Source organism: Fulmarus glacialis, unplaced genomic scaffold (genome assembly GCF_000690835.1).
Source record: "Fulmarus glacialis isolate BGI_N327 unplaced genomic scaffold, ASM69083v1 scaffold17552, whole genome shotgun sequence".
Lineage (NCBI taxonomy): Eukaryota > Metazoa > Chordata > Aves > Procellariiformes > Procellariidae > Fulmarus > Fulmarus glacialis.
Genome location: NW_009199942.1, coordinates 2012 through 18707, shown reverse-complemented (window position 1 = coordinate 18707; position 16696 = coordinate 2012). Strand labels below are relative to the sequence as shown.

The following is a 16696-nucleotide window of genomic DNA, read 5'->3' as shown; positions in this document are numbered from 1 at the left end:
ATTACAGCAGGAGCTGTCCTCAGTGTACCAGAAACATCTGACAATAGCAAGAAGCAAATGCTTCGAACTAGGAGCAAAAGAAGATTTGTGTTTAAGGTTCCCGAGGAAGAGCGATTACAACAAAGGCGGTAATAATTTAATCTGATATGTACCTTAATAAACATGATGACATGCAGAGACTGGGAATGCTAATAGCAAAAATTGCTCTGTTCTTTTAGGGAAATGCTTAGAGACCCTGAGCTAAGGTCAAAGATGATTTCTAACCCAACGAATTTCAACCATGTGGCTCATATGGGACCAGGAGATGGAATGCAGGTTCTCATGGACCTCCCACTGGTAAAATACATTTAAAAGGGAGGGAGATATATGGGCATTTGTTCTTCCTCAGAAAAACTGTGAAGATGAGCTATACAGGGTTCAAGTATTATCTTTGTACCAAATTATTCTTCTAATCGTTTTGAGAAAGGTGAACCTTCCTGATGTGCAATACATCTAAATCCTGTGCAAGGAAATACTGTTAGCTGACTTACGCATGAGACACTGAAAAAAGTAGGTATCGCTGCCAGGAGCTTGTTAGCGGTTTTGTAAATAATCAGTCTCTCCTCCTTCCTTTTTCTTGTTTGTCTTCTTAAAATAACAGAATTAATTTCCTTCCCCCTCATCCTCTCAACATTCTGCTCTGATATCACCTCCAACAGGCTTTAAGCACATCTATCACGAGCCCTGTCTCTGCTGAAATCTTTTCTCCAGAGTGACCATTCCTCACTGCAAGGCTCCCCTCTGCTTTCTTCCTCTTCCTGTCCCTCCTCTGCTTCCCTAGCCGAGGGTAGGACTAGCTACAAACTGTTAGGAACTGGAATGGTGTGCTTGTGGCACTTCCCCAATTCTAGAGCAAAAACAAGGGGGAAAAAACTAATGCTGTGGAGGTAACTAAAATGCATGTAAGTTGCTATGCTTTATAGCATTATTTTTTTCTATTTTCTATTTTTGCATTTAACAAATAGCATTTTGTGAGCTATTTTAGTGTTAAATCCAAGAGAGGAAGGTGCTTTTATGTTCTGTACCTTCCATTTTATAGCTGCTAGTTAGGCTTTCTCTTGCCTTCTCAGCTAGCCCAGATGAGGGTAATGCATTTGTCCTTTAAGCAGGAGTAGGAAGGAAAGCAGAGCTGTTGGTGCAGTCCCTGCCCCTTCATAGAGGGTTTGCTGGCTGACAGGTTCCAGTGGCTGCTATGGGGCTTAGTTCTTTCTCTGTCTTTCTCAGGGTTTGTGTCTGTTACTGAAAATATGTGGATGTGGTCAAGTAAGTTCAGAGTTTTTCTACCAACACTGGGTTGTAATAGCTTCAAAAGCACAGTAAAGTTTTCATGAGTAACAACTCCTAGCTGGATAGCTTTTGTTGCTGGCTAACAAGGTCTTTCATTTCAACTGTAGAGTGTCCTACCTGCTGCACAGGATGAAAAACCATGTCCATCTACAGCTAACCTCTCACGGCAGCAGCAGCAGCAGCAGCAGCAGAGAAATAAAACCTATATTTCATGGCCCTCGTCAAGTAAGGCTGGAAGCAAGCTTGTCAGTTCCGAGCTGTAATTTATGGCTTCAACAAGAGGTGTAAACCTGCCTTTTTTGCTTCTTTCTCTACAGGTGGCAGTGATGTGGGAGGAGCCATGCCTTCCCGAAGTGTGTCCGATCCTGACCAGGAGTTTGACAAAGAGGTAAAGTAGCTTAATTAAATGGAGACTGACAATATCCTGTTGCCGTAGATTGTTTTCTTCTTCCAATAAATTAAATTTCTGAGGAAATACTTCATAAAGACCGTGTTCTTTATGGAGATGTTTTCCTTCCACAAATGTTTTCTTCAGCCTGTAATACATGATTGCAAGTTAGATACGCCAGCACAAAAGCAAAGCTGTGAAAAGATCTTTTTATGGTGATATTTTAAGGAGTATTATGTCTTGGATTAAGCTTTGTGGACAAGGGAATTTGACTAATTGGTGAAATGTCCTCAAAGCTCCTAAAAATGTTCTCTGGGCTATTAGCATAGAATAGCAAAGTAATACGACTAGTTAAGTAATTTTCTGTGCTGCCTTAAGGAAGACTTTTTGTCATATAACTTGAAAAGGAATCGTATTTTAAAATACGTAAAACTGCTTTTATCAAGAGTAAAAGTATGTGCCAGTAGTCACCAAACTGAAAATGTCCTGGCTGTACAAAACTGGTGTCCCTGAATCTAAGGAGAGAAGATGTATGATTTTTGTTTCCTTGATTTATCATGGGTGTAGCCTCTTCCAAGCTTTGCTCAAGCACTGCCTGTGCAAGGGAAATTATCGTTGAGAGGCAAACTCCTAGATCAAGATCTTTGCATCTTTGTAGTGCTTTTTGATACCCAACTACAAGTCCATGTAATGTTCTGGATTTTGAAGGGTGTTTTCCTGAAGCCAGACCTTTGCAGGATGCCTTAGTACACCCTAAGTCAAAGCATTTGTCCAGAGTTCTCGTCACAGCCATGCTCTGACTCTGTCACCTTGAGTAAGCCATTAAAAGCATGTGAAAATGGGGATCTCTAACCACAGGTATTTTTGAAACTGTCTTGATTTTCAAAAGTGCTGGTGACGGACAATGTCAGTTGACTTAGTTATTCTGCAGCATCCTTCCCAAATTTCATTATGTTCTATGCTCTAATGATAATTGCTGCTTGTAGGCACAAGTAGTGGTAGATTCATAGGTTTTTACAACGTTTCCTTTTTCGGTAGATCTTACAATTTCTTACGACTTCTTAAATTAAAAAAAATAGTAGCTTGAAACTTGGAAAAGGAGGCTCTAGGTATCCCCTTTTGGCTTTATACTATTTTTCCCATAGCTCTTGGCTTTATCGCAGCATGAACTGGATCATGTTAGGATAATCTTGTTATAGGTGATCTTATTATTGTTTGAGCCATGCAAAACCTTGCGAACAGCATTCTCGAAGGATGTTACCTTTCAGTCCATTTGCTAAATATATATACCCTTTCTTGAAAATAACTTGCTGCAATGGTACCAGTTTTTCCTGTGCAGTATTTCATTAGCTGTGAATGTGTGCAGTGCTCAGAGTTGTAACTCACCAAAATAGTGGGAAACTTGCCAGCCATCCTGTTGAAGTGAAACCAGTTTGTGAAGGCAAATATCCAACAACCAATCTAACGCTGGGGGAATAACTGTGGATAGACTGTCTTTATTAGATACTGATGTAGGGCATCTCCAGTAAGTATATTCCATTTCCAGATCTCCAGCCTGATACTTGGCAACCTTCACTCTTTTGTCAGGCCCTTCACATGCTTGTCACTGTTGCTGTTTTGTAAATAACTCATATGCTTGTTTCCTTCCTTCTCACCAAACTGAAGATGATTTGACCGTAATTGTTTACATGTTTATATGGGCAGATAAATCTACTCCTGGGCTATAAAAATTGCTTAAAAAATGCAGGCTGGTAAATCCAGAACAACGGTGGACAGATAGATGTGTTCCATCAGGAAAGCTTTGCTGTGGCTAAAGGAGAGGAGCCTGGGATTTACCAATTTCCACGTACTTTGCCATAGTTCCTGTTACATGAGAAGGTCACCCTCAGGACTGCACTACAGCCTATTGACGATAATGGAAGCATTTGCATGAATGTTTAGCTATGAAATGAATCTAATACACACTGCTTCGTAGGTGTTGCTCACCCTAATTTTTGAGTGCCTTTGAAAGCTTTTGAGTGTAAAGAATTGATTTTAAGCATAATTTTTTTTTTAAACGTTTCTCATTAACAGCCTGATTCAGACTCCACCAAACACTCTACTCCATCGAACAGCTCAAATCCAAGCGGTCCCCCAAGTCCCAACTCTCCTCATAGGAATCAGCTTACGCTAGATGGACTGGACCAGTCAACCTGTGACGCATAACGCTACCGCTCTCACCATTCTGGCTTTGGTCATCCACCACTCCGTGGAGTATTCAAGAGCAGGGCAAAGCTGTCTCAGATGCTAGTGCCAAGACTGACACTGAATCTCTAGTGTTGTACAAGAATAATTATATATCCAGATTGTAGATACAAACTATTGAAATGAAGAAAATTCTTTACTAAATAGCGATCGAGCTTTTTATGCAGAATTGTTCACTGCTCAGTTACGGTTGATTCCTTTCTGCACAGCTGTGACACAGTTTTATTGCATAGGAGCATTTAAGACCACCAGTAAATAGTCTTATTCTTATGCTGAGAAAGAAATAGAGAGAGATACTGATAATGTTGCTACAGTATCGGGAATATTATTTTTCTATAGAATGATGTAATGTCTCATTAGCAGGAAATCCTTTTAGACACAATTTGGACCTCTAAATAGGAAATGCGAGCAGGTCTAGTTACATCCTCAAATGAATACACTTTTCCCTTTTTCCCATAACTGTTTGTTCCCTAAATCTTAAGGAGAATGCTAGGAAACTGTAGGTCGTTTCCAACACCAATAGAATCACCAGGAAGTCAAATAAAAGTTGGTTGTAGTTTTGTGGCCTTTTAATTCATTTAGCCATTACATATACAGCTGCATAACTGTCTTTCTATCTTTCTACCAACTTTTTAGTCTTGTACATAGGACTGCTGCCAGTTATCTTTTACCCATACCCTGCTTTTTAGTCCTCATCAATCAGTCATTAGTCAGGGCTTTTAAAATACTGGTAATTACTGCTGTGAAAAAAATTTTACTCCTAGTTCCTGCCTATCTCCTTCTGAGAAGTTGTTTCTCCTGGGTTTTTTGGTATAAGGACACACTACATTGTTTAGCTAGCAAGCCTTCTCGTGGACGCATTGCCCTCGGAAGTCTGCTTGATCTAAGGGACTATATCGCACTAAAACATCAGTCTGTTTTATTGGTTACCAAAGTGGAACGTGAAGGATGTGTAACTGGGGGTGCTGCTTTTCTCATTAATTGTATCCTCACCTGCATGAAGACTCCATGATTATTAATCAAGTATTGATCATGTAGAAAAATGCACAACACACTCCTGTATATTTTGCTATGGCCCACGTGCAGTGGTGATGTTTTGCGTGTATATTTAATCTCATGCTTCCATGTATTATACATTTAGTAATCAAAGATTTGTGACCATGTTTCATTAAAAGCTTGTAATTAATTCAGTGGCTGGCATATCCAGTTTGTCATTGTCACACTAGTGTGCCTTCTGTGCCAATTTTATGACAGTTGGATGTCACTTATTTAAAATTTGGTTTAAATGGGCTAATGATATACCAATGGCTAATGTTCTTTTCTGAAACACTGTATAGGACGTGCACTTATCTTTAGTTTAAACTGAGTGTTCTAGTCAACATTTAATCCTGTTACGTTAAGTGTTCGACAGTACTTGCTCTTTTTCTCAGATTCTTGATAAAGGGGCTCAGTTAGAGCTGGACACTACTGCTTTGGGGGTTTTCTGGTTTTTACTTTTTTAATGTAAGTCTAAGTCTTTGTAATTATTGAATTGTGAGAACATTTTTGAACAATTTACCTGTCAATAAAGCAGAAGAGGGAGGTTTTAAAGTTCATAGTCGTCTGTCTTGACGTGTGAAAACAGTCTACCACTGACACTTGCTTTAGTTTCATGGTAAATTCACTTTGTTCACATGGACATTTTACATAAACTGAAAGATACTTTGAAGCTCCGTACCTGAATGCTGCGAGAAAGGTGTGTGTTTCTGCACGTAAATGCATGTTCAGGAGCAATGGAAGTCCTTCTGGTGGAATATAGGGTGAAATTTTGTGCCCTTGGTTTGTGTTAGAGTTGTCATTTCATTGAGTCACTGACCCTAGTAAGTAATTTTTAAATTATTTATATGACTGTTTCCTTGTGGCCGAAGCATAGTAAGGAGGCTGCAGGATCTATTCAGGCATCTTAAGTGTGATAAAACAATAAAGACACTTACTTGTCAAAGCAGTGGTCCCAAAGAAACACTTAGGAACATTTCAAGGATTGGTGTGTGAATGGTGCAGCCCCTAATATAGTTGGTTGGTTTTTTTTTTAAAGCTCCCCTCATGCTCCAGTATTTGAGCACCGCAGAGCTCACTGTAGCTAGAACAGCGCCAATATCTTCCCCAGCGTGTCCTGGGTCAGCATCCCTCATCCCTTGCGGAGTGCCCGGGTGCTCCTGGGTTACTTGATTTGTCTTGCCCATCTTACTCCAGGTTATCTTAATGGGGAAGGCCTAGATTAACATTTTGGACCCTGCTGTTCCTTGCTTGACCAAACCTACCTGGGCAAGGCCAGCAGGCTGGGGCGGGTCGGCTTGGGAATGCGCACCCGCACTCTGCCCTGGGGATGGGGGTGATAGCTGGCAGGAGGTTTGAGGGCTGTGTGCCGGAAGCCTTCTCACAAGTGTTCATGCTAATCAGCCTTTGACTTTTAAAAAAACATTTCTGCTGCTCTTGAGCTGATTTTTCTCTGCACGGTGAGGACTTCGGATGACAACAAAGTCTTTAATTATGGGGGTATTAAATCATAGCACTCAGCAGTGCCAGGGCTTGGTTATAATTTAAGCAGGAGAACGTTTCTAGAAAAATAAATTAATTGCTCAGTATGAATACATTATTCTTTTCTTTTTTTTTCCCCTCAAGTCTGGCCGAGCAGAATTCTTCCTCAAGTCCTCCACCACAGCCCCTTGCAAATCTTCTATTCCCTTAAGGCTTCTGATGCTGGTTACCTAAAGAGTCCTCCTCAGCCCTCAGGAGAAATTTCAGAAATGCAGAAGTTCAGGACTTAATGTGAAATGTTCCTCTGATGGTGCACTTTCTTCTCCCTGGAGGCTACCAGTCTAGTAGCGCAAGTGAGGAATGGAGTTAGGCAAGGAACGAGGATAATTTGGTCTGCCTGTTCCTCTGCCTGTTCCGTTTGCACAGAGGTGTTACATTGGGTCCCAAAGCCAGGGCGATGGGCATACCACTCACCAGAACATGTTGGTCACTTCTAGCACAGATCTTTGCCCTGAAAGGCTGTGTATTTTGGAATACATCCTGGTGTCACTTGCTACGCAAAAACGAAACCCATCTGCCAACACCTCTGTCTATAGCACAGATGTGCTGAGAACAAACAGCTTCCTAAATGGGTGCAATCAGCTGGGGGGGATGCGTAAACACTCGCTTTATGTTTGCAGAGTCAGTGCTTAACACAGCTAATGCCCAGGGAGGGGACTTCAGCGTGGAAATGCTGAAGGTCCAGGCACCCTCGTTGTTCTGCACAACGCCAGATCAGGCATCCCTGGGAGAAAGCAGATGCATAAAAATCTTAAGGGCTGGCAGTGGTAGTCTAAAGCACTGAGAAGCAGGGAAGTGTTTGAGGGAAGAGATGACTGGGACCTGAACAGCACCCTTAGGTGCAGTTAAGCGAAGTAACAGTCGAAGGAAGGTGTCACATCATGACTACAAACCTTGTCTTGCTGCTGAGTTAGCCTATTTTAAAAGGAAAAAAAAGAGAGGTGGCATTCTTGCATGCTGGGCTACTGGAGCATCTCATGTTCTGGTTTGCAACCCTGCCCACCTTGTACCAAGTGGCTCCAGCAGGCAGGAATGAGGAGCACGTACCAGAAAGTAGCATTCACCTGCCCAGCCCTCGCCTTCCATTGCGGTGGCAGCAGGTCTGGACTGCCTTCTCCTTTCTGCTTACCCCTGTAAATGTGGCTTCCCTCTCAATTTCCCCTTACATCCCTCCTCGGCAGCCCTGGTCTCCTCGCAGTTCGTGGGGCAAGAGCTGCAGCTGCTGCCACCCTCGCCCAGCGCAGAGCAGCCACTTTCCTACAGGTCGAGAGCTGCTGCCCCGTGGCCTCGGGCTCACTGCTGGCAGGGCGGCGCAGCAGCGTGGGGTCAGAGGGGCTCTGGTTCAGGGGAAGGGGTGCCACAGGCACAGGTACCGCATCAGGGAGGCAGGAGGGAAGGCACAGTGGTGCTCTTTCCAAAAAGAGCCAGCACGATCTTGGTGCTCCCTTGCAAGGCCCTCCTAAATGTGTTTCTGGGGACGTGGGGTGATGACGACACCGGACATCAGCTGCACGCCTGTTGCGGAACGCCAGGGAAAGCCAAACGTTGGCAGAGCATGTCCCAGTGGTGAATGATGCTCAGACTAGTGTTGCCAGCGGGGTTAGCTGAGGACAGGAGCAGAAGACAGCAGGACGTGCTCAGCAAGCGAGAGCTGCAATGCTGCACTCCAGCCAGAGGAGGAACATGAACTCAGGAATCAGCCAGCTCCCCATCCTTGCAGCAAATATTTTCCCTGCTCCCCAATAAGATGCAGCACTTTTTTGTCACCTGACTACACAGGTTTATGCAGCTTTATCGCTTGTTTTCTCGTAGATAAAACCCTCAGATTTTTTGCAGCATCGTCTGCTTTCCAGTTTCTTACACAGTCCCTGTTCTGCCGTCCCATGCGGAAGAGCAGTGCGGAGCCCTGCGTGCTGATGGAGGAACGGCCACAGCTCTGCTGCCACCCCACAGCGCCTTGGCCAGCTCCCGCACTCCAGTGGTGCCAGCCCCTGCCAAATCCCCTCCCTTTTGCTGCTGCTACCTCCTGCTAAAAAAAAAAATTAAAAAAAATGCATTGGGCAGGCAAAGTCTGTTTGCAGACTCGGTGGCATTTTGAGCACTGCTGCCTGCTGCACTGTCTGAATCAGGATTTGCACAACTTCTGTGAATGACTGTAACGGGTGGAGGGAAAGCACAATGATACGAGTTGGTGTCCATTAATAGTGTGCAGGTTGCTTTTTCTTTTAAGACCCCGGGAAGCAATGACTCCTGAGATCTTGCCGTTAACACTAATGCATTTTGCATTAGTCTGTCACAGCAGGGGACCCTTGACTTTCAGGACCAAGAGCAAAACAAAGCCATCAGGTGCCCAGCCGTGCCGCGCACAGCCTCATCGACATAAACCACCCATCTAATGCACTGCTTACCAAAGATGTCTGCGAATTAAATTCCTTGTTTAGGCAGGATCCCAGGAGAGACCCTTAGGTACCAAAACCCATTGTGTTACCCTGCCTGCACTGTGGGCTGTCTGCGAGCGCAGGGTAGTGATCATGGATACAGCGGTTTTCCAGCAGCTGTTGGCCCCCGGCATCGCAAACTGGCTCTGGTGCTTCAGGTTTTTTCTGCAGAGCTCCCCCCTCCCTGTGACGCTTTCTGTATGAGCGAGCGAACGTGGCTCCTGAAGGAAAAGTACAGAATGTGCTCTGCTAGCACGCTGACAAAAATTGATCTCTACTTTAATTAAAGCCTCTATTGTAAGTGACCTCGAGCTGCTAATGCATTTTAAAAATGAAGCCTCGCCAGCAGCAAATCCATACACCCCAATACGGAGGTGTTACCAGGCGGTGATCCGTGCTGCAGGGCAGCCTGCCTGCCTCCCTGCCGGCTGTGGCAGTCAGCTGCACGTCCCCAGAGGCCATCTCACTTCATGGGCACACGCCTGCCCACGGCTCACGCTGAAATCCCCGTGTGCTCAGGCGGGACGCAGAGCTGATGTCCTCAAATACCATCCTGCCACCATCTTGTGTGATGGTCCCTGTTGCCACCGGGTTGTCTTTTCCCTCCCCCAGCATGCAGCCATGGGCTCCTCTTGCCTCTCGCCTTCAGCGCACAGGGATGCAACCACCGAGACCCCTTGTGATGCTGGAGTGAGGGGCCCAAAACAGCAGGGGGAGGGAAGCGTTTCACTCTGGGGCCAGTAGCAAGGGGCTCCTTGGGGGATGCCCCCGAGCCCTCTCCTTGTGCGGGGCAGAGCTGGGGTGATGGGCTGCCTGGTGCAACGGCCTCCAGCATGCAGCACTGCATCAGCCTCAGCCGGGGAAAAATACATCATGTGTATTGAAAGGCTTGTAAGCTAGAGGAGCTTCAGTCACTTGCAATGAACTGATTTGAAAGGGGAAAAGAGCACAAAAAGGCTCTCACAGGCAGCAAGTAAAACACCCATATGGATACGAATACCCCCCTCTGCAGAGAGACCCAGCCGGCGGATGCTGTGGCTGCTCTCGCAGGCACCATGGTAACACCGCGGCACCAGCACCTTGCCGGCAAGCAATGCACAGGCTGACCATGCTGCACCATGTCCGCACCGGCCCCCCGGCCGCAAGGCATTGTCTGGCCTCGTGAAGTCCAGATGAGGGCTTGGGGTGTGGGGGGGTCTCCCTTGGGTTCACATCATGGGGGTGACTGTGTGCTCTGGGGCAAGTTTTGGGGACGTGTCCTGGGTCACTGCTCTCCATGGAGATGCACTTGTTGCAGGACCACAGGATGGTGGGACTGGGGTTTTCCTAACCTGCCGGTGTCAGCCACCACCTGCAGCAGCCGATGGCTTCCTCTGCATTTTGACCCAGCTGGTGACTGTTTCATTCAGCACCAAGTGCCTGACAGCCGCAGCAGAAGCTCCTTCCCCAGGCCAGTTGCTTTTCCTCCCAGTGCCCCGGAGGAGCACTCTCAGGAGAGGAGTGCCTGGTGAAATCCCCACCCTGTGCCCCTGAGCGCAGACCTCCTCTCAGCCCCGGCTCTGCCCAGGCCCGCGAAGCAATGGCAACAACCAGGGCCTGGAGATGGCCTTGTGCCCTGCCTGGCTCGTGTTTTGTGTCCTGCCTGCTTGCACTGCCCTTTACCGGAGGTCTCTCTGCCGGCAGGGAGGCAGCAGGGCCGGTCTCATCAGCGCACGCTGCCCGTCTCCCTTCGTCAGGGCTCTGATGTGCCTAATGATGAATTCCCAGGCCTTTGAGAAGGGATTATGTCTTCCAGAGACTAGAACAAAATATAATAAACTTAAAATAGCTGCTTCCTTATGGAATATGCCAACAAGCCCTACTGAAAACCCAGTAGAGTGTAAATTTGCGTAAATTTGCATACATCATAATGTCAGCCTCACCCATCAGACCTGCTCCTGTAATGAAGCACTGCCTGACATTGTGGACAGCTGAGGGTATTTGGCACATGCCAGGCCACAAACACCACCGCTAACGAGGCCCCTCAGTGCCGCTGCTGCCCCGACCCTCATTAGAAACAGGCCAGAGCGACTGTCCCCAGCCGCCGGGCTCCTGCCTGCTTCCCTCCCCGGGGACCCCTGGCACCGGCACGGAACCCTTGCACCACGAGAAGAAGTGCTCTCTCTCGCCGTGGGGAATAACAGGATAAATCCCCAGAGAGGTCCAAGAGGGTTTTATAACCATCAGCCTGGGCACAGGGGAAAGGAGCAAGCTCAGGCTCAGTGGAGGGAAAGGGGAGGGAAATGTTTGCTCAGGACAGAGCCCTGTGCCAGCACCCAGGGGACGAGAGCGAGGTCCCAGAGAGAAGGAACGGGGGACCCCGCACAGAGATCCCCCGGCACCAAGCACATTGCTGGAAAGCAAAATAATTTCCTTTTAAACCCAACTAACGGGTCCAAGCTCTGGAGGCTCTGGGCCACATTTCAAAATTAATTTAAGTACTGAATTTCCATCATGCATCCAGGGATGCATCGTTCAACCTGCTGCATGCCCTGGGCAAATCCAGCACGGTGCTGGCTAAAGAGCAGGGTGCTGAGTTAGACCCCGACTTCCCCAGGTGTTACCTGAGACCCAAATCTCAATGTTGAACCATCTAAAAAGGACTGATACCTACAAGATACACTTTAAAACCCAGAAGCAACACCAGGGAGGCCGTGCCTGCATGGCTGAGCCCTTACGGCGAAGGTTTGCTGTGGTTTCCTTCACCATAAGGACACTTTTATTCGGATGGGATCTGCTTGCTTGTGGTTTAGATCCCACCAGGAGCGACGTGAGGGGCTGGAGAGGCAGCAGTGTCCCCAGGGAGGTGGTGGCTGCCCCAGCACGAGGCCACACCATCAGGTCTCCATCTCGCTTGCATCATACAGAGGATTGAGGTAGAAGACCTGATGGTCTTTGGGAACCATCTCCTGCGGCATCTCCTCTCCAGCATCAGTGCTTGGTGGCTCCTGCAGCAGCAAGGGATGGAAAAGCAACCAATGAGAAGGGAAGCAAAACCCTTGGCAAAACCCACCCAGCACCGAGTCCCTGCGGCAGCCGAGGAGCTGGTGACCCATGGGAGGATGGGACCGTCCCACAAACCCCTCCTGGCCTAGGGAAAGGAGGAGCCCTGCTGGGACCGTTGCACCCCACGTTGTACCCCCACTGGCACTCAAGAGGGTCCTGGCTGGGGCCCTGCCACCTCCTGCCCACAGCCCCAAGCATCCCCGTGTCCCCAGGCAGTGGCGACTCACCATGTCGAACATGGGGTTGTCAAAGCCTTTGTCACTGGCTGGCACAAGGGACACCGGGTCCTCTGCTCTGTCCCAAGGCCGGGGGAGGCGCAGGGCAGGCAGCCTGGGGAGAGACCTGGGCATCACCCACCCGCATCCCGCCCTTCCCAGCAGCTCCCCCCCCAGCCGGAACACTGCATCTTCAAGAGATGGATGGAAAAATACAGGGCAAAGTTTCAGGCTGTCTTTGAAACGGGATGTTTGCACCCTTTCCCAGGGAAAAGCTGCCCTACCCAGCAGAAACCATTAAGCCTGGAGGCCTAGGACCTGCATCCTGGAGGGAAGAGTTTGTCAGAGGCAGACAACCCCAGCACAGGCTTTGCTTTGGAGCCATCGCTCTCCCCACATGGCCTAAAATGAGTTGCCACAGAGCTGACACCTGTTCCCACTGCAATCTCAACAAGCACTAATTACTTTTATCATTACTTTTATTGTGTTATCATTTTATCATCTTAATTACCATCACCATTTTTATTATCTTCTTCATCGCTCCTATCCTAAGGGTCCCAGTCACCGAGGATCACCCCCCGCACCAGGCACCCGCTGCGCACGGGCTCAGCAGTGGGTCCGCACACGTCACCGCCGGTCCTGAGAGCCCACTGATACTTAAACACTGTGACCACCGTGGCCCCGGGTCTACATAGGCAATCGGAGGAGCTGTGTTATCTGCAGGGAGGCTGTACCAGGCTCTTTTTGCTGGAAACAAGCTGAATTCACTGGTTTGCTAGTGGTCAGGATGGCTCTGCTGCATGGAGGCAGGCTGTTTGTAGGCTCCCAGAGCCGCCTGCCTAATTTGCAGCACCCCTGCCGGTGTCAGATGCCTCCACGATGCTCGGCAGCACTGCCCGAAAGGCCACCTGCCCTGGAGCCACCCAGGGACACGCAGCAGGAGCGGGTCGGCTGGGGACGTGGCCTGGGCTCGAGTTCAGCTCCATCTCCTGTAGCTACATGAACTTCCCTCCCGCTGCTGACAGAGCCGGTTTCAAAGGCCTGTCCAGCGTCCAAAGAAGTGTCAGTGGAAGATAAATCATCAAGTAGCAATTATGGGACTGGGAGTTTTATTTAGAAATTAAATGAAGGCGCGGCTTTACTGCTAGGAAATGTCATGTCAGCACGTGCTGAGCGGCAGGGCAAACATCCCCGGCCACGGCTACTGCTGCACGGTGAGAAAACCCCAGTGGAAAACCAGGAGGGAAGAAACAACCTGACTTATGAGCCTGCAACACGGCCGGCATGCCCTGGCAGACACCAGTGCACCTTGCACACACAAATTAAAGCAATTCCCACACACTGGTTATAAAAAGCGTAGGGTCCATCCTGTTTGCCCGTGGTCAAGTAGGTGAGACAAGCCATAGTGGCTCAGCAGACAGCCCCATGCACAAAAGGCGCTCTACAACTACCTGAAAGGAGGTTGTAGCGAGGTGGGTGCTGGTCTCTTCTGCCAAGTAACTAGCGATAGGACGAGAGGAAATGGCATCAAGCTGCACCAAGCCTGTAGCGCTGCATGGGGTTGTTGTGGCCAAAGTGCAGGACCCGGCACTTGGCCTTGTTGAACCTCATACAATTGGCCTCAGCCCATCAATCCAGCCTGTCCAGGTCCCTCTGCAGAGCCTTCCTACCCTCGAGCAGATCAACACTCCCGCCCAACTTGGTGTCATCACCAAGGTGCACTTGAGGGTGCACTCAATCCCCTCATCCAGATCGTTGATAAAGATATTGAACAGGACCGGCCCCAAAACTGAGCCCTGGGAAACACCACTTGTGACTGGCCGCCAACTGGATTTAACTCCATCCACCACAAAGGTTCCTTCCAACCCAACCCATTCCGTGATGCTATGAACTAATAATGTTGGGTATAGCAGACCACCCGGCCACGCCCACCACCATGGGAGCTCTGGGCAGCCCTGCATGCCTCCGTGCCACCTGGCTGGCTGGAAGGACAGCCTTGGGATGATAGCTGCCCCCAGGCGGGAGAAGCCTGGCAACATGCTGCCAGCAGAAGCCTCATCCCTACCTTAGTTTTCCGTTTCTGTAAAGAAAGAAGATCCCTCCAAGCAACAGGAGACCAAAGAGTAGCCCCAAGACCGTCCCCGCTGTGATCCTGCTCAATGTGTGGCTCCCCACTTGCCCACTGAAAGTGCTGCCGGTGGCCACCTCCATTTTGCCACTTGAAATGCCAAGTGCTTCACCTGGGAAAGGGCAGGAAGAAATAGGAGTGAGGACCGAATGGGACAACACTCCCCCACACCTGCACACCACCCCAACTCACAGACAGGGCAGGGGGAGCCTGCAGTTGGGTCTGGCACTGCTCGCCTGGTTAATCACCTTTCCCCGGGGACAGGGCGGGGGTACACAGCTGGGTGGACTCAATTGGAACAAGCCTATGTGGGTCTGCGGCCCATACAACAACCACCAGGTCCCCTGGCTCTGACCTACATGCTCATCAGCATCTGCCAGCTTAGACGGCTGCCTCCACACGTAGCATTCTGGCTGGAAAGCAGCTCTGCAGAGAGGGACCTGGGGGTCCTGGTGGGCACCAAGCTGACTATAGCCAGACATGGCATGGAGGGACAACGGTATCCTGGGTTGCATAAGAAGGAGGGTTGCCACCAGGTGAAGGGAGGTGACCCTTCCCCTCTGCTCTGCCTTGGTGAGACACAGCTGAAGTGCTGAGCCAGGGTCTTCTCAGCCCAGTGACAGGGCAAGAGGCAATGGGCACAGATTGAAATCTAGTAAATTCCACTTCAACATAAGAAAAATCTGTTTTACTGCAAAGGTGGTCAAACACAGGGACAGGATGCCCAGAGAGGTTGTGGAGTCTCCATCCTTGGAGAGATTCAAAACCCAACTGGACATAGCTCTGGGCAACTTGCTTTCAGGGGAGGGGGGAGAAGATGATCTCCAGAGGTCCCTGACAACCCTGATAATTCTGATCCTGCAGTTCTGCTCTGCCCACACCACTGTCCTACTACGATTAAAATGGTAAAACTTCTGGGTAAGGAAAGTTAAACTTCTTGGTAAGCAAAGTTCACTACTGACATCATTAGAAATGCAGAGTGTGTATGTTAGGAAGGCTTAGAGATGTGCTGGACCAGACTGACAAGGGCGAGGACCTTAGGAGTGTTCAACTCGGGGAGCTTCAACCAAGCTGCCACTTGATTTCTGTGTGATTCCCTGGTGAAAGAGCAGGGACACAGGGCTGCCATGTGGGCTGCTGGTGGGGGACAAGAAGCTCTGGACAGCGGTGGCTTTAGGTGCACCCGCTGAGGAGGACAGCGACGTTACCGTGCTGTGCTATATCCTCCATGATGTCTGCAGCCATCTGCTCCGCAGCGGTGCCAGTCTGCGCTCCCGCCTCGTCGTCGATCAGCACTATTTGGATGTGGGGAGTGGAGCTTCGGGGTATGACTCCCAGGAAGGTCTGTGCTTTGTGCACCTTGGATATGGCCATCCGCACACCGGCATACTTGGGCTTTTCAAAACACAAGGCAACACGTAAAGCCCATGAGAGCGTTAGGCAGAAATTAGTCACCTCTACAGACAGCTACAATGGATGCACCAGCAAGGCCCACCTATAAATCTTCATGTGAGTCCCACCAAAGAGCTGCCATCCCTGTTACCACAGTGCCATTGGGTTTCCCAAATGAGAGGTTCATACCTTCCCTCCCTTCGAAGCTGTGACCAGCACCCAGCACGCAGCGTCCCCCTGAGGAGGTGAGCGCACCAAGAAAGCAATTTTGTGTAGCATACCCATTAAACACTGTATTAAGATGTGTGCAGCTGTAAGGAGGGCAGGCAGCAGGATTTCAACTCGGGATCAATAGAAAAATCCTCTGATATCGATCCTCCCGGTGTAACTCAGAGCATGCCTCCCCCATGACAGCTCCCAGCCAGGAGGAGGGATGTCATGCTGTGTCTGACAAGCAGCAGCATGGAGTGATGCCTTGTAGAGAGCATGCATCTGAGTGCTGTCCCGTGCCTGCTACCCACCCAGTGCCTGCCTCCCGGGGAATAAAAAGCAGCCCAGCATTGGGAATGATCTCCCAGAGCCCACGGGATGCGCTGCAGCAGGTTTGCGTGATCCCAACCACATGGGCTGACCTCTCATGCTATCTCAGCGTGACCTCCTGGCTGACCTCCTGTGTTTTCTAGACCAGGGTTTCCAGCAAGCCCCCCTGCATCCTTCCCCATCTGCACACCAGCAGCTGTTCCTGCCCCACGTTGAGAGGGACAGCGTGGCTGCGGTGGGGAGCAAGGGAGGCTGCACCTGCGCCCTTGGGAAGTTGGCTCATCCAAGAGGCCAAATGCGGGGGGTGAGAGCTGCAGGGTGGTGGGGAGCGAGGCTGAACACCCTGCACCCTGGCACCCCGTGCTCCCCCCCCCCACCAGCCCCACCAGCACGTCGGGCTGGG

The 16696-nt window shown here is 49.4% G+C and overlaps 2 protein-coding genes across 2 annotated transcripts in view; one reads left to right on the top strand and one right to left on the bottom strand.

The window, feature by feature from the left end:
• CDC42BPB (CDC42 binding protein kinase beta (DMPK-like)) overlaps positions 1 to 4387 on the top strand; it is a gene marked incomplete at its 5' end in the record, with an annotated part of 31311 nt that extends 26924 nt beyond the window's left edge. Inside the window, 5 exons of the mRNA XM_009573424.1 lie at positions 8 to 128; positions 219 to 336; positions 1434 to 1551; positions 1644 to 1714; positions 3788 to 4387. Of these exons, the coding sequence (XP_009571719.1) occupies positions 8 to 128; positions 219 to 336; positions 1434 to 1551; positions 1644 to 1714; positions 3788 to 3919 (560 nt within the window). The remainder of the gene's footprint in view (positions 1 to 7; positions 129 to 218; positions 337 to 1433; positions 1552 to 1643; positions 1715 to 3787) is intronic.
• Positions 4388 to 11849: 7462 nt separating this feature from the next.
• Positions 11850 to 15756, bottom strand: LOC104073587 (protein amnionless-like; the record flags this gene model as incomplete). Its single annotated transcript, XM_009573423.1, has 4 exons — positions 11850 to 11960; positions 12246 to 12348; positions 14299 to 14473; positions 15570 to 15756. Coding segments are annotated over 4 exons (576 nt in total), but the record flags the coding sequence as incomplete, so codon positions are not given.
• Positions 15757 to 16696: the final 940 nt, after the last annotated feature.